Source organism: Rhinoraja longicauda, chromosome 2, assembly GCF_053455715.1.
Source record: "Rhinoraja longicauda isolate Sanriku21f chromosome 2, sRhiLon1.1, whole genome shotgun sequence".
Lineage (NCBI taxonomy): Eukaryota > Metazoa > Chordata > Chondrichthyes > Rajiformes > Arhynchobatidae > Rhinoraja > Rhinoraja longicauda.
The window spans coordinates 86,365,832-86,388,910 of NC_135954.1; the positions used below are offsets into that span (position 1 = coordinate 86,365,832).

At 38.8% G+C, this 23,079-nt stretch overlaps 2 protein-coding genes across 6 annotated transcripts in view; one reads left to right on the forward strand and one right to left on the reverse strand.

The window, feature by feature from the left end:
• The window catches only part of LOC144606507 (serum paraoxonase/arylesterase 2-like), a 33,762-nt gene extending 15,642 nt beyond the window's left edge, over positions 1-18,120 (forward strand). For both annotated transcript variants that reach the window (XM_078422726.1, XM_078422716.1), the window contains 5 exons: positions 4,395-4,521; positions 8,005-8,205; positions 13,280-13,361; positions 16,722-16,850; positions 17,214-18,120. In XM_078422726.1, coding sequence (XP_078278852.1) covers positions 4,395-4,521; positions 8,005-8,205; positions 13,280-13,361; positions 16,722-16,850; positions 17,214-17,381 — 707 coding nt within the window. In that variant the 3' untranslated portion in view covers positions 17,382-18,120. The remainder of the gene's footprint in view (positions 1-4,394; positions 4,522-8,004; positions 8,206-13,279; positions 13,362-16,721; positions 16,851-17,213) is intronic.
• Positions 18,121-19,051: 931 nt separating this feature from the next.
• The window catches only part of ppp1r9a (protein phosphatase 1, regulatory subunit 9A), a 127,747-nt gene continuing 123,719 nt past the window's right edge, over positions 19,052-23,079 (reverse strand). For 2 of the 4 annotated variants that reach the window (XM_078422570.1, XM_078422560.1), the window contains one exon: positions 19,052-22,757. In XM_078422570.1, coding sequence (XP_078278696.1) covers positions 22,548-22,757 — 210 coding nt within the window. In that variant the 3' untranslated portion in view covers positions 19,052-22,547. The remainder of the gene's footprint in view (positions 22,758-23,079) is intronic. The other 2 variants (XM_078422551.1, XM_078422540.1) reach the window with 1 other exon arrangement.

The window sequence follows — 23,079 nt, forward strand, 5'->3', positions numbered from 1 at the left end:
TATTGTTACGTTGTTGCAATTATAAATAAAGCACATCAACGCCTCTACTTCCTGAGAAGATTAAGGAGATTTGGTATGTCAAAGATTCTCGAACTTCTACAGGTGTACAGTAGAGAGCATATTGACTGGTTGCATCATGGCCTGGTTCGGCAACTTGAACGTCCAGGAGTGGAAAAGACTGCAAAAAGTTATGAACACTGCCCAGTCCATCACTGGCTCTGACCTCCCCACCATCAAAGGGATTTATTGGAGTCGCCGCCTCAAAAAGGCAGCCAGCATCATCAGAGACCCACATCATCCTGGCCACACACGCATTCCACCACTGCCATTGGGAAGAAGGTACAGGAGCCTGAAAACTGTAACGTCCAGGTTCAGGAACAGCTTCTTCCCAACAGCCATCAGGCTATTAAACACTACAAACTTAAATAAGCACTGAACTACAATAGACTATTATTATTATTGCACTACTATTGTTTGTGTTTTGAATATGTGTGTGTGTGTATGTGTGTATGTATGAATGAATGAATAAGTTCATTGGCCAAGTATGCATATACAAGGAATGTGCCTTGGCGCTCCGCTCACAAACAACAACACAAACATACAGTTAACAATTAAGAATAAAGCATAACCACATCAGAACAATAAGGATACACCATTACGGTCTAAACATGTAGGTGAAAATAAACCAGAGCAAAACGAGACTACAGACTTTAGTTATTGAGTAGAACTATCACTCGTGGGGAAAAAGCTGTTTTTATGTCTGGCTGTGGCTGCTTTGACAGTCCGGAGTCGCCTTCCAGAGGGAAGTGCTTCGAAGAATTTGTGGCCAGGGTGAGAGGAGTCAGAGATGATCTTGCCCGCTCGCTTCCTGGCCCTTGCAGTGTACAGTTCATCAATGGGGAGAAGGTTGCACCCAACAACCTTCTCAGCTGTGCGAACGATCCGTTGCAGCCTCCGGATGTCGAGCTTGGTGGCTGAGCCAAACCAGACCATGATGGAGAAGGTGAGGACGGACTCAATGATAGCAGTAGAATTAGTTCATCGTTGCCTGTGGCAGATTGTGTTTCTGCAGTTGCCGCAGGAAGTACAACCGCTGTTGGGCCTTTTTGACTGTGGAGTCGATGGTGGCCCCCCATTTAAGGTCCCTGGAGATGATGGTTCCAAGGAACTTAAATGACTCCGCAGATGTGACTATAGTGTTGTTGATTCACAAAATGCTGGAGTAACTCAGCAGATCAGGCAGCATCTCAGGAGAGAAGGAATGGGTGACGTTTCGGGTCGAGACCCTTCTTCAGACTGATGTCAGGGGGGCGGGACAAAGGAAGGATATAGGTGGAGACAGGATGATAGAGGGAGATCTGGAAGGGGGAGGGGAAGAGAGGGACAGAGGAACTATCTAAAGTTGTCTGAAGAAGGGTCTCGACCTGAAACGTCATCTATATCCTGCCTCATCACTGAAATTTGCATATCATCTGGTGTTTCTTTGCTCACCCTTCCCTGTGTGGAGCTTGACTCTGAGAACAGGGAGCATGTGGGGCCCTGCAGAGAGATGTGGAAAGTGGACCAGCTACATTTCTCATAATTTCAGTTTTATTTTGGTGGCTTTTTTGTTTGTTGGTAAGAAATGGTGGATCTCTGCTAACACGTTTAATCCAATAAAAGTAATGGCAGGAAGAAGTACTTTACAAGTAGTGCAAGTTTTGTTTCTATGAGGAACTCTCAACATTTGATGAAACAAGGATGTACAGTACAGTGCACAGAGGTAAATTTTGTGATCCATCATTCTGAACCTGCAGAGGATAGTGAACACAATCCAGTCCATCGTAGGAACGTAATTTCCTTCTATCCGTGATACCTCCTTCACTATGCGTTGCATCACGAAGGCTGGAAGTATCGTAAAGGAGTCTTGCCATCCTGGCCATTCCCATTTTGTTCTATCTTGCAGGTGAAGATATCAAAGCTTCAAATTTCACATGTTCAGACTTAAGAACAGCTTCACCACTGCTATCAGACTCTTAACCCAATCACCTCTTTCATATCCCCATTTCTGGAGGTGCTGGCTCTTACTCTTAACTCTCCTTCATTCAGTTATTTCAATATTGTACTTTAATATTCTTTTGCACTATTCAGAGTTTGCACTGATCTTGTGCCATCCTGCTGTTTTGCACTTGTAATTATATTTATTGCTACATGTATACTCTGCTCTGTAAGCTTCAAATGGACAAGGCATTTCATTTCAACCTAGTGTAATGAAAATAAACTCATCTGTTATAAAAACTGAGCATCTCCGTCTGTTTTGTTTGTAAATCGGTCAGTAAACATACATACAAGGTGAGAGCATGGAAATTATGCTGAAGTGAAATATAAACCTGGATTTCTCCATTTTAGATTTAAAATCATTCCACAATTATTTATAGACACGATTATTTATACCTTCCCCGACAACTGCAGGAGATGCAACACCTGTCCCTATACCTCCTCCTTTGATTTTGTTAACAGTCCTTTCAGGTTAGGCAGAGGTTCACTTGCACCTCATCCAACCTCATCTATTGGATCCGATGTTCAGGTGTGGACTCTTATACATCGGCGAGACCAAGCGTTATCGTTTAGCTGAACACGTTTGCTCAGTCCGCCTTGATCTACATGATCTCCCGGTTGCCAAACACTTTAACTCCCCTTCCCATTCCCATACTGACCACTCTGTTCTGGGCCTCCTTAAGGATAGCGGAGTGAGGGGGTATGGGGAGAAGGCAGGAACGGGGTACTGATTGAGAGTGATCAGCCATGATCGCATTGAATGGCGGTGCTGGCTCGAAGGGCTGAATGGCCTACTCCTGCACCTATTGTCTATTGTCTATTGTCCATTGTCAGTAGGGCTAAACGCAAATTGGAGGAGCAGCACTGCATTTCGCTTGGGCAGCTTACAACCCAGGGGTATGAATCTTGATTTCTCTAACTTCAAGTAACCCTTGCATCCCCTCTCTGAATTCCGCTCCCCCCACCTTAGTTGTTGTACGAGTTTCACTGTCATCCTGGTGAGTTTCTTTGTCTGTATAACTTGTTATCAGCAAGCCTACAGCCAACAATGGACCGTTTCCTCGATCATCGTTACTTTTTTCCATATCCTTCATTAATTTGTGCTATATCTCTCTTTTCCCTTTCCCCTGACTCTCAGTCTGAAGGGTCTTGACCAGAAATGTCACCCATTCCTTTTCTCCAGAGATGCTGCCTGACCTGCTGAGTTACTCCAGCTTTTTGTGTCTAATCTGTTTAAACCAGCATCTGCAGTTCCTTCCTACACAATTGTTTATAGAGGCCTCGTGTCCATCGTCTGTTTTTTCCCCATACCGCCTCTTGCATTCTTAACCTCAATACATTATGAACATCCATAACTGTTTTGTCTGCAATTCCATTATCCATTCAGTTGAACATTTAAAGAATATTTTTTGATGAGCCTGGTTGTCTTAATCTTGTGGTGTTAGGAGCAGTAGTATGGATGGGAAGACACAAGGAACTACAGATGGTGGTTAACAAAAAAAGGACACAGTGCTGGAGTAACTCAGTGGGCCAGGCAGCATCCCTAGAGAACATGGACGAATAGGTGAAATTTCAGTTTAGGACTGTTCTGCAGACTGATTCCACTAGTCTGAAGAAGAATCTAGACCCAAAACATCAACTATTCATGTTTTCTAGAGATGCTGCCTGATCCTCTGTGTTACTCGAGCACTGTGTCCTTTTTTAGTATGAATGGAAGTTTGTTTATTGGATAGAGACAGTATAAACAGATCTTTTTTGAGGTTAAAGGATGTAACTAGTGGAGTGTTCCAAAGATCAGTTCTTGGTCCTCATTTAGTTGCCATTTATATAGGTGACATGGAGGAGGGGCAGAGTGTAAGGTATGCAAGTAGGTTCTGTTGCAATAGGGATATTTGGACAGTGCAATTGGATGTGGAAAGTGTGAATGAGTGAGTGAAAACTTGACAACTGGAGTTTAATGTGGAAAAATGTAAGGGTATGTAATTTGGTAAGAGAAGGTAAAGACAGACTGTTATCTAATGGAGAAAGTTCACTGATGAATGAAGTACAGGTGATAGTAAGTTTTCTTGTGTACCAATGGCAAAAGCGTTATCAAGTAGGTGCAGCAAGTGGTTAGAATGTCAAACAGCATATTGGTCGTTATTGCAAGAGGGTGGGAAGTACTGTTACAATTGAATAAGATACTGGTGAGGTTTCACTAGTATGTTGAACATGATTTTGGTCACCTTAACCGAAGATATAATGTATTGGAGGCAGTCCACAAAAGATTCACGAGGCTGACTCTGATAATTGGAAAAGTGACTCTGATAAGTGGAAAAGTTTCCTACAACTATTAACGTTGTTTCTTATAATTCTAGATGGCACTATTCTCGTTTTTGTTGTGAATCATCCGAAGCATGACAGCACTGTGGAACTTTTTAAATTTGACGAAGAACATTATAGTCTGACCCATTTAAAGACTATCCGACACAATCTTTTAAACAAGTACGTTGTGTGAATGTAAACTAATTCACTTTTGATTGATGAGCAATCTGGAACGATAAGAAATTTCTTTTTATAAAGATGAGTCAATAATAGTTTGACTGAAGAATGGTTAATGGACATTGGCATGTACACGATTGCTTATATAAATGTTGCAATGCCCATCTAAGGTTTGGAGAGTCCACAGAAGATGTAGACTCTTATCCCATTCTTTCACATCATGTGTGTTGAATGCAGCCCAGGCAACACGTTGTTACTATTGGGATTTATTTTAACAATTAATATATTTTAACTTTGTTCATTTAACTTGGGATTGTGAGGATAATTTGGCAGTATAAGCATGTGGAGAATGTAGAGAACATTAATTTGTGCTGTATTATAATCTGATCCTTTTAAACTTTCAAACCTTTTAAAATCCTTTTAAACCTATTCACCTAGATTAAATTGAGTGGGCAGTGATCCGAGTCGCATACTGAGAATTGTAAATGAGTCCATTGCCTCTTCTAGTTTTGTGCTGATGTAGAATTGACCATTTTATATATAATTTCTGAATTCAGATCATTATGTAAAAATAGAAATAGTTATGATCCATACAATTCATCCACAAATTTTCATTAATTCCAACCTGATGGATTTGTTTTCCCTGCTTCAGTCAGTTTCTTATCCATTCTCAGTTGTTAACATGAATAATTTCTGGTTAGGTTTGATTCTAATTCTTTTTTTGCAACTTGCCTTTTGGAAATTGAGAACCACTCACTCGTGTGAGTTGTCTTTAATATCATTGTTCGATCAGAAGGAAATGAGACTGAAACAAGGAGAATGGAATAGTTCTTGGTAGGAAAATAGGCCGAAAGATAGGATATAGATCAAGATTGACAGACATTTAGCAGGGAGATGACAGCATGGCCAAGGTGGTGTGGGTCTTTGTTGCTATTCGCTGCATCCGTGAAGTTGCGCTTCCCGTAGATCCCTTTGATGGTGGGAGGCTATTACCCATGATGAATCAGGCAATGCCCACCACTTTCTGCAGCCTCTTTTAATCCTGGGTGTTGGAGTTACCAAAAGCTAGGACGTCATGTTACAGCTTTATAAAAGATTGGTTAGGCCACACTTGGATTACTGTATGCATTCTGATCACCACACCACCGAAAGGATGTGAGTGTGCTAGAGAGGGTGCAGAGATTTGTTAGGACACTGTCTGGAATGGAGCATTTCGGTCATAAGGAGAGACGGCATAGGTGGATTTTGTTTTCAATGGAGCGGAAGAGGCTGACGGGTGACTTGATAGAGTTATGTAATATTATGAGGGGCATGGATATGGTGGGGGTTCTATAGCGAGAAAGTTAGGAGATTCAGAATGGATCAGAAAATGAGTATTTCTGCAGAGTGGTTGAAGGGTGGAATCTGCTGCCTGAAGAGGTGGTGGAAGCAGGTATTCTCACAATATTTAAGTATCCAGATAAGTACTTGAATCATCACAGATGTACAGAACTCTCAAACGTAAATGGGATATGTGTGGATAGGTACAAAGGCTGACATGGACATGGTGTGTCGACAATCCTGTTTCTGTGCTGCATGACTATGACTGTGTTACTTTATCATTATTTTGAGTCATTCTCTGTTGATTTCTAAAGAATTCCCAATCCTGTGACCTACTACTAATCTTTGCATTGATGTCTGCCTTTTCATTCAATACCTACTATAACTTCCTTTCTTGGTCACAGATGGTATAGGCTTCTCACTGGAGTATTGTTGAGATTCATGAAATATCTACTTAAATGTCTGCCAATCTTGATCTATATCCTATCTTTCGGCCTATTTTCCCAGTTCACTCTATCTTCAGACTGGAATTGAACGTTTAAATTGATAACACTAGTTTCAAACCTAGGTTTCTCACCCTCAAACTAAATTCGAAAGTCTACTATGTTGTGATCACTCTGGAAGTAGACATGATAGTGCTGTTTGAGGCTCTTAGATAAGCACATGGATCTGCAGGGAATGGAGGGATATGGATTACATGCAGGCAGAGGAAATTAGTTTAGCTTGTCATCGCAGACACTGTGGGCCAAAGGACATTTTTTTTGTGTGGTACTATGTTCTTTGCTATGGGATACTTCACTATGATATTATTAATTACTCCCACCTGTTAACACACTAATAGGTCTAAAATTGCCTGAAAAAATTGAACATAGGTACAACACCAGAAAAGGCCCGTTGGCCCACAATGTCAGGTTTGTTCCTCAAGATATAGGTCTACAATCAACATACTCATGGCCATCCTTGCTAACTTAAATTGTCCAATCAATATGATTAAAATTGCCCTTGATAATCGCAATATATCTTACTTAAAAGCCTCCATTATTTCTTAATTTACATTCTTTTCTGCAGTAGAGAAATTTAAGGGGGGCTAGTACACTACTTCCATCAGTGAGTAGTGCTATAGGAGCAACAGCTTTAAGAAGGGGCACTAAGATGTGTAAATGTATGACAGGAATCAGGATGGGCAGCCCTTAAAACAGTTGTGATCAGTGTTACTGAGCTATTTTTGCTGCTTGATATGGATGAAAATAGCCCTGTGTCTTTAGTTGCATGTTTATAAGATGCTTTCCCTTTAACTTGTCACTAAATATGTTAAATTTAATCTTTAAATCAATTATTAAATTGAAAGTGTGGTTGGTTCCAACATAGGTTTAAATGAACTATAAATGATGACCACTGTAGCACTTAGAATCATAGAGTCATAGATTGAGACAGTGTGGAAACAGGCCCCTCGGCCCAACTCGCCCACACCGGCCAACAATGTCCCAGCTACCCTGGTCTCACTTGCCTGCGCTTGGTCCATAACCCTCCAAACCTGTCCTATCTATGTATCTGTCCAACTGTTTCTTAAATGATGGGATAGACCCAGCCTCAACTACCTCCTCTGGCAGCTTGTTCCATACACCCACCACCCTCAGTGTGAAAAAGTTACCCCTCTGATTCCTATTAGATCTTGTCCCCTTCACCTTGAACCTATGTCCTCAGGTCCTCGATTCCCCTACGTACCAAGTACAAAACCATGCTGACTGTCCCTAATCAGGCCTAGCCCATCCAAATGCCTGTATATCCTATCCCTCAGAATACTCTCCAGTAACTTACCAACTACAGATGTTTAGCTCACCGGCCTATATTTCCCAGAATTTTCCCTGTAACCCCTCTTGAAAAGAGGCACATTTGCCACCCTCCAATACACTGGCACCTGTCCTGTATTTAAGGACGACCCATGAATTTCAATGGACTCATAAATTTCACTTGAAAGGTTAATAGAACAGAAAATTCTAATCTCAGTTACTTTCCAGTACAATTTAGCTTTTTTTTAGCAATATAGATATGATGCTATAATTTAACGTGTTTTGAGTAATTTGGAAATTAAGATAGAAAAATATTACAAAATGAATGTATAAATGATAATGTATTCATGGTTTCCATTTTCTTTTACTCCTCCAGTGTGAATGATATTGTAGCAATGAGTTCTCAGAGTTTCTATGCTACGAATGACCATTATTACTCTAATTATTACCTGAAGATCCTCGAGTTTTTTTTGGGCCTTTCATTGTGCAATGTTGTTTACTACAGTCCTTTTGAGGTAAAAGTCGTCGCAACAGGATATGGACTTCTCAATGGGATTGATATTTCTGTTGATGGAAAGTGAGTGTATTTTTCTTCGTTATCTGACTGCAGTGGAGTACTCTTAACGTTATGGTATCTGAATGGTGGATTATTTTTGTTTTAGGTTTGATTTTTAATCAGACAAATGGAGTCTTTGATTTTAATCTCATTTAACACAAACTTTCTCTTGCCTGAAAGTGGATGGATTACAAAATTTGGATTGTGTTACGTAGAATTGTCAATAACATCCTGTTCAATCATCCTACATTAACTATAGATTCATGAAGTAGCAATGTGACTTTGGTTCATTTAGAAAATTTGTCTTGATTATCATGCGTAAGCAGCAAGCATTGTCATGCAGCAATTAAAAAAAAAAATTTTGCGAGCCTACACAATCTTTTTCGACAAGAAACGAACACTTTCTCCATTTCCTTTGCTTCTACCTAAAGTTACTAATTATGTATCATCCTGCCTCCAGAAATCGTTAGGTAGGTGCAGCTGGTAAAGCTGCTAAGTCCTAGGTTTGATTCTGACCTCTGGGTACTGTCTGTGTGGAGTATACATGTTCTCCCTGTGGTTGTGTTGGTTTGGTTCAGGTGCCTCCAACATCCCAAACATGTGCAGGTTTGCAGGTTAATTGGTCTCTGTAAATTGCTCCTGGTGTGTAAGGAGAAGATGCGAAAGTGGGATAAGGTAGAACTAATGTGGACTTGATAGGCCGAAGGGCCTGTTTCCATGCTGTAAACCAAAATATATGTATTTCAGTTACCTCTCTAAGTAACTGAAGCACAAAATTAAAAATAATCTGTTCTCTTGACCACCCAGCCAACATTCTTAAAGTGTGTTGTGCAGAATTTGCCACAATCCCATATCTGGAAACTCTTCTGCTATATCTTCTTCTTTGTACTTATTAGTTGTGATCTTTTAAGAATCACTAAAGTCAGGAGTGATTCTAGGCGATTGGAAAATTGCACTTATTACTCCATTGTTCTTCAAGAAGGGAGCGAAGCAGAAGAGTGGAAACTCTTGGGCAGTTAGCCTGACCAGTGGTTGGTAAGATTTTAGCATCCACTGGACTGAGGTGGACCTCCCATTTACTAGACTGAGGTGGGTCCAAATCTCTCCTGCGGGCCTCTCCTGGGGCAACCATCCCCCAACTGACGATCCTGCGGGCCCGGCAACGCTCTCCAACTGACGAAGCCCATTGTCGGGCGGGGAGTGTCCCCCGGGGTCATGGGCGGGCGAGGAGGAACAGGGAAGGGGAGAGGGTGCCACTCACCTCGGCCCCGTGCCGCCAGCGCTGCAGCCAGAGCGAGCCGTGTACCCAAAGCCTCCTGCATTGGTCTAGCACCCCCACTTTATCCCCCCCCTTCAAACCCCCTTATCCCCCTCCCCCTCCCCTCCCCCACCCACTCCATCCCTCCCTCAACCCCCCCTTAAAACTCCCCAAAACCTCTCCTCCCACTCCATCCCCTCTCATCCCCCCATTTCCCCTCCCACTCAGAAATTGGAGGTGCAAAGGGACTTGGGAGTGCTGGTGCAGGATTCCCAAAAAGTTAATTTGCAAGTCGAATCAATGGTAAGGAAGGAAAATGTAATGCCAGCATTTATTTCAAGAGGACTAGAATATAAAAACAGGGATACAATGCTGAGGCTTTATAAGGCACCGGTCAGACCGTATTTGCAGTATTGTGAACAGTTTTGAGCCCCTTATCTCAGGAAGGATTGGAGAGGGTGGAGAGCAGGGTTTTAGAGAATTATCCCGGGAATGATTGTGTTAACATATGATGAGCGTTTGACAGCACTGGGCCTGAACTCACTGGAGTTTATAAGGATGGGGGGGGGGGGGGGGGGGGGGGGGAACCTCATTGAAACTTACCGAATAATGAAAGGTCTGAATAGAATGAATGTGGAGAGGACATTTGCACTAGTGGGCGTCTAGGACCAGAGGCCATAGCCTCAGAATAAAAGGACGTGCCTTTAGAAAGCAGATGAGGAGAAATTCTTTAGTCAGAGGGTGGTGAATCTGTGCAATTCATTGCCAAACGGCTATGGAGGCCAAGTCAATGGATATTTTTAAGACAGAGATTGACAGATTCTTGATTAGTAAGGGTGTCGGGTAATGGGAAGGTGGGAGAAAGGGGTTGAGAGGAAAAGATAGATCAGCCATGATTGAATGGTGGAGTAGACTTGATGGGCTGAGTGGCCTAATTCTGCTTCTAGGATATGAATTTATGTACTTCCAAAATATAGATTCTTGGACAATTTGCAACACAGGAAGAGACCAATCAGCCTAAAGTATCTGTCCTGTTCAAAAAATGAGCTGGGCAACCCTCACAGCACCAGTGTCACGGGTACCATCCTCATCTCAGGGTGCTGTCTGTGTGGAGTTCGCATGTCCTTCCTGTGACCCTGTAGGCCTCCCTGGACTGCTCCAGTTTCTTCCCACATCCCAAAGCTTGTAAGTTGTGTGGCCTCTGTAAAATTGGCTCTAATGCGCAAGGATAGGATAAGAAAATTAAATAAAAGAATTAGTGTGATCGATGGTCAGCGTGGACTCGGTGGGCTGAAATGTCTGTTTCCATGCTGTATCTTTCAATTTAAAAATCCATCCTCATTACTCAGTACTTGGTTTGTGGGCACTGCTCTTTAAGTGAACATTTATGTATTTTTTAAAGGTTTTTAGTACTTCTGACTCTGCTCCCTTTCGGGCAGTGAATTCGGTTTCGTACCAGGTATGGCTGATTTTCTTTCACATTTTCCCTGTAATTCATCAAGCAATGAAATTAAAATTATGCCACCTGGTTTTTGACCTCCTCTGCCTTGGAAAATAGGGCAGTCACATTTCCTGCAAGTAATGATCGTATCTAGTTCTTCAATATGTTAGCTTAATTGGCTTTGGTGTAGATAAGTGACAAAATAGTCATGTGATAAGACAATAAGTAATATGACTACAGGTGAATGGGACAGTAATGGAATGGGAATGGTAAAGGATTACTTTGATGGCAGCCAGCATGGATCCAATGGGCTGACTCCTGCGTCACGTGGGGGCGTGGCTGCGTTCTGCAGCTGCGGCTCACCGGCAGTCTCTGTCTTTTTTTTTTTTTTTGTCTTTTGTTATCGTTTAAATGTATGTTTTGATTTATTTTTAGCTCTGTATATGTGGGGGGTGGGGTGGGGGTGGGGGAAACCTTTTCTTCTAATCTCCTCCTCAACGGAGATGCGACCTTTACCGTGTCGTATCTCAGTTCGCGCTACGGCCTAACACCGTGGAGTCGGCGGCCTCCAGCTGGGATCGACCTTGACGACTCCGGTCGCAGGGCCTGGACTTACCATCTCGGAGGCTTCGGCCGTGGGCCCTGCAGACCGCAACATCTGGAGTTCGCAGGTCCCTGGCTGGCGACCAGCTTTCGGGAGCTCCAGCCGTAGCAGCTTCGACTGCCCCGGAGCGCGAGGTTTGATCGACCCGCTCGCAGGCCCTTCATCGCCCTGCGTGGCTCGGCCGCTGCACTTTCCATCACCCGGTGGGGGCTCAGGACCTTCATCGGCCTGCTCGGCTCGGCCCTGGGACTTTCCATCGCCCGGTGGGGGCTTCAAAAGTCAGGAGCCACGATCGTCTCGTGGCACCACGGGAGAAGGATGAGGAGATAAGACTTTTCTTTGCCTTCCATCACAGTGAGGGTATGCCTGGAGCAATCACTGTGATGGCTGTTTGTGTTAAAATTGTAATTGTGTGTCTTGTGTTTTTATTGTCTACTGCCGGACCCTGACGTGAGAGGACGCTGGCGCTATTTGTTCGCCGCTTCTCCGCCAGGATAGTTCTTCTGTTTGTTTTTATGTCATGACTGTTTTTGTAAAGCGTATTTGAGCACTTGGAAAATCGCTATATAAAATAAATGTTTATTATTATTATAATAAGTTTATTCCTTCTGTCAGTTGCTGCATATCGTATGAAAATGCTGTAACCAGTTTGTTCCATATTCAGAATTTGAACAATTTCTGAATTGTTTTCTTCACTGATCCAGCTGTATTTCTCTGGGTCTTCTCCACCTATTTTGAGACTTTGGCATTTCTACAATATCTCTACTTAAGAGGACAAACTTCCATCAAAGTTCACCATCCTTGAATTGTAAAACTACGTTCCCTTCCCAACTATTTTCGTGGTGATTCTAAGCTTCATCTTCATGATACTCTTAATTTCCAGTTCTGTGTTTCTTACTATTCCACATGGTCAGCTGGCCTAACATTGGTTAATACAACTTGATCATTAACCTGAATAAGACTCGAAGTGCTGGAGTAACTCAGTGGGTCAAGCAACATTTCTTCTGAAGAAGGGTCTCGACCCGAAACGTCACCCATTCCTTCTCTCCTGAGACGCTGCCTGACCTGCTGAGTTACTCCAGCATTTTGTGATACCTTCGATTTGTACCAGCATCTGCAGTTATTTTCCTACACATAGAATCTTTAGATCTGTTTGTTTCTCCAATCTATTAGTACTATTTCACATTTGTCTGTATTACTTTTCTTGTTTTATGACACTATCCTAAATTTGTCATTGCTCTTGCAGTTGATAATAACTACATACTTAGAACATTTGTCACCTGTTGGTTCACAAGTGGGAGGAAAGAAATAGTCACTGAGTCAAAGAAAGTTGGTAAATAGAGGAAGATATAAACTGTCTTATGCTACCTGTACTAAGGTATAGGAGCCTGCAAAACTGTAATGTCCAGGTTCGGGAGAAGCTTCTTCCCGCCAACCATCAGGCTATTAAACTCTACAACCTCCAAATAAGTTTCAAACTACGCAGACTTGGGGGCATTATTTTTGTCTTTGCACTATTATTGTTTGATTTTTTTTTTAGTGCATCTACATATACTAAACTTTTGTTGTTTATTATGCGTTTTACAGAGTTCTATGTTTACATATCTGTTGTGCTGCTGCAAGTAAGAATTTAATTGTTCCGGTTCGGGACATATGACAATAAAACACTCCTGACTCTTGACAATTATAGATGATTCCCAATCAATACTGCATTGTTAATATCTCAATTTTAATGTCTTGAGAGTAAAGATTTCCCCAATGTAAATCCAGTTTTGTTTCTTTTGCAATTTAGGCACATTTTCCTTGCAGAGACTGGAGTTCGTAGAATCCTAGTTATGAAAATTAATCCAAACCATATTCTAACTCCAATAAAGGCAAGTCTGTGAAAAAATTCTTAGTTTCAAACCAAAGTCTTAAGACAGTAACATTGGGACATGATGTTTTGTGCCAAAATACATAAGCTGCAGTCAGGATGAAATCTGACAATTCCGTGTATTTTAAAATCATTTACTATCCAAATTGATTTTTAATGTTTGTCATTTATGCTTGCCATTCCCTGTAGAACCATGAGGATTAACAGCTTTTTCCGATTAACAGCGTATCTCTGTTATTAACAGTTAATATTAACATTTTAGTAGCAATGCCAATCAAATAACATTTCAAAAAATTAAAAAATGTAAACTAATTCTGTCCTCTCCTTGTCTCCCTCAATTTTCAATAGCACTGTCTTGGTATTTGATACAATTGATGATGTAGAAAAGGCAGTTTGTTTGATTTAACTATAGTCGAGGTGCTCCATAACCTCTGGTCATGATCCATTATTCCTATAACAGCCTGAACTGGGAGGAAGAAAGGTCAGCTGGGAACATTGTTAGATAAATACAACATCACAGTGGTATAGAAATATTGTAGGCGAATATTGTTAAGATGTTGTGCCCTCTGAACAATGATGGGAAAGAGTTCAATTGAGATCAATTAATTCAAATTTGTGTTGGTTCTGCAATGGTACGGTAACCTACCCATGTGGAAAAACATTCAAAGCAGTTGAGAGATATAACAAATCAGAAATTAAAGGCCAATCACAGAAATGGTTACAGTATTGGGATGGGAAACAAAATGCCTGATTTAAACAGCTGGGTATTAAGCTCAGTATTAAAAGGGGAAAAGGAAGCTGGAGGAACAATCAGAACAGGATAGTTGAAGGACAGTAATGGACTGACATAAGAAGTGGGGAACACAAAAATGACAAATATTGTAAATGAGAAAAATTGTAGTAACCTTCAAAGGATGTATTTCTCACACTTATTGTTCTCCCAGTGTGGTCTCCACCGGTGACCTGCTCGCCTCAATCCCCTCCATGTCGACCAGAAAGATTGACTTGTATCTTTTGTCTTCACAAATGCTAATTAACCCATTGGGTGCTTCCAGCATTCTATTTTTTATTTAGATTCTAGTACTTGCAATCTCTTTTTTCTGCATAGATGCATGCTGGTGCAGAGGCAAAAATACAGCATCTGAACTCTTATGTAGAATGCTGAGAGGTGTGCTTTTGTAGAGAATTTTTGAAGCAGAATGTTCTGAAGCATTTGTTCATAGACTTTTGTACTGCTGAGTTCCCCCAGCATCTGTAGTCTCTTATTTCTCCAATATCCTGGTCAATCTCCTCTGCACATTCTCCAGTTCAGTCACATCATACAGTGGGGAAACGGGCCCTTTGGCCTAATTTGCCCACACCGACCAACATCTACCATCTACTCTAGTCTAGTCCCACCTGCCTGTGTTTGGCACATATTCCTCTAAACCTGCCCTTACTAGAGTGTGGCAAAAAAATGCACACAATATTTCAAGTATGGTCTAACCAATGGCTTATTCACCATGAGTTCCCTGCTCTTTACAACCTGGCTAATGAAGGTAACCATGCTGCCTTCATCACCCTATCTGTACTGCCACCTTCAGGGTTCTTTGGACTCGTGCACCAAGTTCCATTTGTTTCTTAATAGGTCAATACCATTTACGGTATATGTTCCACCATAATTCGCCCCTCAAAATGTATCCGTTTACACTTATCAGGATTAAATTATATTTGCCAATGAATTTTGTGGCAACCTTTAATTTAGTTTAGAGATACAGCACGGAAACAGGCTCTAAAGCCTACCGATTCCATGACAACCAGCGATCACCCGTACAGTAGTTCTATCCAACACATGAGGACAATGAACCTACAAAACTGCACGTCTTTGGGATGTGGGAGGAAACCAGATCATCCGGAAAAAAACTCATGTGGTCACAGAGAGAATGTACAAACTCTGTACAGATAGCACCCATAGTCAGGATCAAACCCGGGTCTCTGGCACTATGAGGCAGCAGCTCTACCACTGTGCCACCCCTATCCTATGATACAGGTACAGTTGGGTTTCATCTCTGCATAGTAAAAGAACTGTCACTAATCACAGGTGAGATTACAGGACCAGGGATAGCTCCTTGAGATCTTTGGTTGTATGAGAGTGAGGGCTGAGAACATTCATAAAGAACTAGGTTTACTGAGAATAGACACAAAAAGATGGAGTAACTCATCGGGTCAGGCAGCATCTCTGGAGAAAAGGAATAGGTGATGTTTAGGGTCAAGACCCTTCTTCAGACAGAGTCAGGGAAGAGGGAACAGAGAGATATGAAAAGGTACATAGAACAAATGATTGGGGGGGGGGGACTGAGAGAGAGGATGCAAGGGTTACTTGAAGTTAGAGAAATCAATATTCATCCTGCTGGGTTGTAAGCTGCCCAAACAAAATATCAGGCACTGTTCCTCCAATTTGTGTTTAGCCTCACTTTGACAGTGGAGGACAGAAAGGTCAGTATGGGAATTGCAGACAAGGTTACAAAGTTCACAGAAGACATAACATTGCAAATTGATGGTATTCCAAAAATCTGATTTATTCAAGTACTTGTTGATAATCTTTTGTCAATTTATAAACTGTTTACTACTGTGATATTTTTTATTCAACACCATTAAATGCAAATACTCCCAATGGAAAAAGACAGATATTTGTCTTCTCTTTATGACTGAATAGTCATGAATTTGAATTCTGAAAAATTATTTTCTTAGTGACGTAAAGAAAATTACAATCTAAATGGAATTATAAATTTAGCTACATGTAAAGATAGTAAAACCCATACATTAGGGAACACCCAAAAGAATGTTATCATTGTTAATTAATGGCTCACTATATGCATAGTAAGTTAAATAAGCCAAATATTCCACAATTGGATGCATCTCATATAGTGTCCTTTTTTTACCAATGGCTAATTCTGAATTCCTGCCAAGATATGGTCAAATCAAAAGTGCCTGTTGTATTTCCTAATTCATGACTTCCATGAGATAATTTCCATAGCAAGGCTGATCCTGTCCCAAAATCCGCTGTGTTATAGTTTGCCCAATATAAAGTCATTTTTAGTGATTGGATTATGTTATGCAGATTCCCATAGATAAACGTTTAGATGGATTATACAAAATTGTAAAAAGAGGGCAGAAATTACTATCAGCATTGTTCTGATGCCGTTTTATGTCGCAATTAATTCTATTCTCTAGTATAGTACTTTTACTGATTTTAACAGATTGCACATTCATGACGATAAAGCAAATTCACTTTCACAATGTATTGTAGAATGCATATATTTTAGCAATCATAACTTTCTAATTGTTTACTTAATCTTAATGTTGGTTCTTGTGCATGAAGAGTTTGACTGTGGAAGTTCCTCCAGACAACCTGGAGGTGGATCCTAAAACTGGAGATATTTGGACTGGTGGTTGTTGGAATGCCTGGAAAATGTTACTATACAATCCTGAAAATCCTCCAGGATCTGAGGTTTGTTATTTGAAACATTCAATATTTTACCATTTCTATTTCTAAGCTTTTCTAGGAAAAGACTTTTGCTATTAAATCACATGTAATTAATTAGGCTTTTCCAAATCTGAGGTGTTTTTTATAGTCACAAGAGTATTTTAATCTGAAGGACATTTAAAAATATAGGGATAATAATCAGTTTGATTTTAATGCAGCTCTGAATAAATCTCTTAACATTTTAAACTGACAAAATAAGAACATAAATTCAGCTTAAACCCAGAAGGGCTACAGGCTGATGACATTTAAATAGGCAAGAAAGTTTGGTTTTGATTATTTATCAATCATCAATTGAACTGCTTCAGTTAACTTTTTTTTTGCACACAGGTAATTAGAATTCAAAATATTCTTTCTAAGGACCCTAAAGTGACCCAAGTGTACGTGAACAATGGAACTGTACTTCAAGGTACATCTGTTGCCACTGTTTATAAAGATAAACTGCTTATTGGCACAATTTTTCACAGAGCTCTCTGCTGTGAGCTTGGTCGTTCATAACTTTGGATGAAAGGATGCTTTTCCAAACTGTGGTGAATTACACTTCTGAACCCATTATAAAACTGTCAATTCAGGGTATCTTAATTTTGGTAACATAGAAATGATATAGGTCATAAGATAATTTGTGTTCGCTCGTAAAATATTACCTATTTTGAGAATTTTTCCAATTAAGTTTGAAATAGAAACAAATTCTTAAGTAGATCTTTGTAGGTGGTCGTTTTCTCTATTTCCCATTATATAATGATTTTGCTGTACAAGGTGACATTGATCTAGATTTAATGATAGGAGGAAGTTTAAAAAATAATTCACTTGAAACTTCACATAATAGACTTCTACTTTACAATGACCAAAAACATGATTGTGAAATGTATAAAAGGCTTTGGTAAAGAAACCATGAAATATCTAATTGTAATTTTATGTTGATTGATAAATGTTCCATACTGCTTGTCAAAAGTAATGTTTGACTGTTTCCACTTAGAAGGCACAATATTGTTTGCAGATTATAAAAAGCTCCCATTTGTTCTAATAACTAAGATTCATTGGAATTTTTTTAATTGAGAATTTATATTAATAAAAGATTCAAATTTTAGTTGGGTGTGGACATATAAAACTTCCTTTTTTTGATCAATGCAATAATGATTTGTGAATTCAATTATGTATTTTGTATTTAATAAACCAAAAATTGTAATAACCAATGTATTGTATCGACTATGCTCTATAAATTTCTTGCATATCAGTTCCTTCTTTTCACGATGCCTTTGGTCATTTTTTTCCAAGTCAAAATTCCAAGTGCAATATTTTTAGATTTCTTTTGCATAGTGTTGGATTTCCTTGCATTGAGATGCTGTCATCACAAATTACACAAATCTCAGTTTGGGTAACAGCAGAGGGGTTTCGATTTGAGGGAGGTCACAGGTTGCTTATTGTTGTTCCTGATGAGTGCCCCCTAGATAACAAGGGAAAATATTTGGAGCAGTTTGAAGTCTTGTTTGGGATAGGCTTTCAGGAACAACAATCCACTGTGGGTAAAACAATAATAGCATACTCAGAATACACATTGCATGTTTCCCTGCCATACTGTATCTAAGAGTTACTGATGCTGCCAAGTGAATTTTACTTTAAAGCAAACAATTTAAAATGCACTATTCCATAACAAGTAGAAGAGAGAATGCTCTTGCATAAAATATAACAAAACTTCTAACAACAACAGCTGCAGCTTTACCTGGCATTATACATGTTAGAAATATCCTCTTTTGTACAGAATCAAATGATTTATTAATATCACTCTGCCCAATGCTGTTCCAAGATGCCCGATTTCAGTTGGGGAAAAACTGACTTGTATGTTTGGGCTAAAATTCTTTTAGGGTTCTAGTATTAGCAGGGACATTTGTCCACTTAAGGCATCTGGGGCATTTAATTTGTAGGGTGATATGACAAATTTTTGATCAGGAATATTTCGTTTACAACCAATGATTAAGATTGTTTTCACTCTGAGTTTAAATGCCGAAGTAACTAAAGGTTGTTATTTAGGGAATAATGTAAGGAAATATTTATTCTGGGACTTGTGAAAAAACAAGTCCAGCCATAGCGCTGTAAAGATTAGGATAATGCCATATTGAGCATACACCTCTAAGATGATGCTGTGCTTGGAAAAATAACTTTTTGATAATCTGTTGTTTAACCCTGAATAATCAATTTTTAAAGTGAAATAATAAAGAAACCATTGTTAAGACTTTTCACTTATGTTTAATGCATGTTGTCTGACAACAGTGCTTAATCATTGGCAAGTTGTTTATTTACATTTATCCAAATAGTTTCACAGGCTTTTCTAAATTAAAAAAAAACATACTAGTCATTATGAACTCCCATCAGTCATTAACATTAAAATAAAACATTGAAAATGAGAGTTTGTAAACGTAACATAGGAATCTAATACATCACTAGCACAGACTAAATTCAGGCATGGCACTGTTTTCATTTTCATGCAGGAAGAGGAACACTGAATAGCTCTTCAAATCAGACGTCAAGCTATGCTATTTGTGCACATTTAATTCAAAGTAAATTCTTTCATCTTTTGGTACTTATCTTACAATTAAGTAGATCCAGCAAATAAAAACAATTTCAACATCCTCAGTGCATTTTTTTAGTTAGCTGCCCAGTCATTCTTCAGCTACATGTAACTGTATTACTTCAATTAATTAACTGTTGCACAATTAAGAATAGCAAAAACACCAATACAACATACTTTAATAGTTCGTTATATATCAAAAAACACTCCCTTCTGTACAGGTCCTATTGTGGATTACTATCTCTATCTAAGAAGTTTGCTAGAATCATTCCACTGTTTTGGGTATTTATTAATTATATGTAAAGTTGATTTTCAGTACCCCCCCCCCCCTCAGTTTCACAGCATTTAACTGGAAAGTAGTTATCTATATTCTCAAAATATCTCCAAAAACAATATATACCAGACCAACTGATTCAGTTAATTACAGAATGGTGATTATAACTTCAGCAATTAGTTAGATATGTTTCTGCAGCTTTCAATTTAGTGATAAAGAATAATTATCCAGTATTCATGGTAAGTGATACAATATCTTGCTTGTGTAAAAACATAAGACAAATTATCTGACATAATGGTGTCATTAAACTTTGACACTTGATGCTTAGTCTTATATATTGAACATTTTACATGTAGCACAAAAAACGTATTGCAACAAATGTTATGGTAAAATATCATTACTGCAACTAGGAAAGATGAGACTGACGTGAAACGATTGCAGCAATCTAAATTGGAGAGTGGGTATAGACCTTCCCTTTGACCAAAATGGATGAAAGGCATCTGTAGAGCATCATGTAAAATGTCACTTTTGGCATTATTTTTATTTTCTTCTCAGGCTTTAATATTTAGTTTTAGTAGGTTGGGGGCCAGATTACCTGATTGAATGGGCACTGCAAGGAAGCAAAGAAAGGATAACTGAAAATATATATTTTTGTTAATAATAGGAAGGCATTATTTCAAATGTAGGATAAAAATATAGCCGGGAAACCCGAATGCATTAGTGGTCAGAGATGTAAAAGAAATACAGTACATCAAACCACTTGGCTGAACAATTCAGTAGGCTAAACTGCACTTGTATCTAAGCACCTTGGTTCAGCTCAAGGCAATGTACAAATTATAAACCTAGTATAACTGGTACATTTATATTCTTTCGAATGTATCCTTTGTTATGACTAGTAAATACTAATAAATCTCTGGAATAACAGTTTAATTAGTCAACACAAGATCATTATCACCCATCAGTGCCAAACAAAATTGCAGTAAACCTCTAAATGGGAAAATAACCCTCAATAACTGTTGAATTAAATGTCCATACTTGTTTGCTGCTTAATTTTAATGCACGAGAACCAAAAATTGACAGCCACAAAATATTTTCAAAGCAGCAAAATGAAAATTAAAACAGTGATGAAAGTGCATAATGCCACATTATCAAAATTTCATATAAAAATATGTTCAATGTTTGATGTTGCTCACACTTATATTAAATATTAACTACTGGCTCAAATTACAAACTGTTGTGATCATAAACAAAATACACAGACTACATTGTGATAGAGAAGACATGAAAATGACACCTTTTAAGGCTTTCATTAATGATGCTCAGAGCTTCTACTAAATGCAAATCTATATAATCCAAACACCGAACAGGCTTAATTCAAAAATATTCAAAGGGGACTGCAAATTTGATTTTTAAATACGTATATCACGTCCTAAACTATATTTCATGAGAGGGCATTCTTTAATTATCTCCAAAGTAGTAATGCTTCCAATAAGATCATCTCAGCAAAGCCTTCATTATCCCTCAAATCATGAGCAAGAATACATGGCAATACTAAAAATTAAAATGTTGGTGTTAAGGAAATATATTATTTATACATGTGTGGTTGGCAGATTAACATCCAAATGAGGAATCAATACCTCATCAACCCTAGTGTGGTATTATATGATCTTCGCAGTCAAATGGGATAGGTTCCAAATCATTAAAGACACAAATACATAATTATCTTATGCAAATCTATCAATGCAGACAATACCTACTTGTACCTACCTTAACAATCAAATCACAAAGTCGTAATGTGCTATCACTGCTGAATTGGCATAAATAAACCTTACAACTTATGGTGGAATTTCCAAAAAAAATCTGTGACTATAGAATAACAGTGATCGGATATTATTTATATTGCTGTCTGTTTAACCATTTTTTCCTACATTTTCTACATCAAACCATGCCTTGGATCCTCAGCAAATAAACTCCCAATAGTTTTGTCATTTGCCACATAATATTTGTGACAATTTAAAAATCAAAACATTTTATCTTAACTGCTTATTTCAAATCTATTTTTCTCTTTGAAATGTTTTCAGTACGTGTCATTTATCATTGTAACTTTAAATTAAATATTGAAACTCATGAAATTTTTGTAATAAATATAAAGAAAAATGGAGTGTGCAATAATATTCTACTCAAAAAATCATGTCAAGAACTTGCTTATTGGTGGAGTAAAATACATATTTGCCCGCATCCAAAGCTATATCCTCAGGTATTTCAGGGTTTTTGGATTACCATGGCTTTCTACCAAGAATTTCAAAGCAATGAATTTCAATGCAATAATACATGATTCAAAATTGGTATTTGGGGCTGTCTTTGATTAATAAGAGAAAATATTTTGCTGAGAAAAAGGTTAGCACATTTAATAATTGTATGTAATGTAGATACTGTGTATTTTAGTTTTCTAAAATATGAAAATTCTGGGACAAGACATGCAGAGGCCAAGTTCCACCCCATTTAAAAAAACATTTTTTTAAAGTTGATCACTTTTCCCACAAGTTGTTTTAACAGTTTATTAGGCTTCATGCTGTATAATTTTAATGCAGAGAAGTTATGCCGAAGTCTTACACACGAGCCAATGTATGCATTGGAAAACTAACAATAATAAAAATCTGCTGTTTTCAGGTCCTTGAATGATGGCATCAAAAGACAACTAACTCTGAGGTGGTTGTAAAATGAGATTATGTGCATACCTCTCAAAACTGTACACAGGATGCAGCAGTCTGGGAATCTATTAAAATCCCTTCAGTCTTTTTTAAAGTCAGAACTCCTACCAGCCTTACTCAGTGTCAGGTTCGGTTGCTACAAATGTTGACTTGCTTGTTTTTTTATTCTTTTTCAGAAGCTGTTCCTGTTCCTTTTTTCTCTGTTTTTCCCTTTGTTTCTGCAATTTCTGCTGTGCTTTACGAGCTTTCTCAACTGATGATTTCAACTCTTTGAGCTTCTTTTTGATGATGGTTCGATCTTGAGAAACATTAATACCCAATACCTGCATTGAAACAATATTGGGGATGACAGTTAATGAGGTGTATCAAAATAATTTGGATTGAGCATTCTGCTTTGTATCTGGGCATAAAAGTATTGCACATTTGTGAACGGAAGAGATGGAGGCTTCTCTTGGAAATAAATCATTTGTCAAAACAGAGAAAAGAAGAAATCAAGGCTTTATTAGCCAGGACAGAATATCAAGAAAATATATGGTAAAACTTCAAAGTCAAATATTCAAAAGACATCAAGTACCTTATTTGAAGGCGGACAAATGTGTATCTCTTCCTTCTAAACATTACCAAATAACATCACTGCAAGTTAGA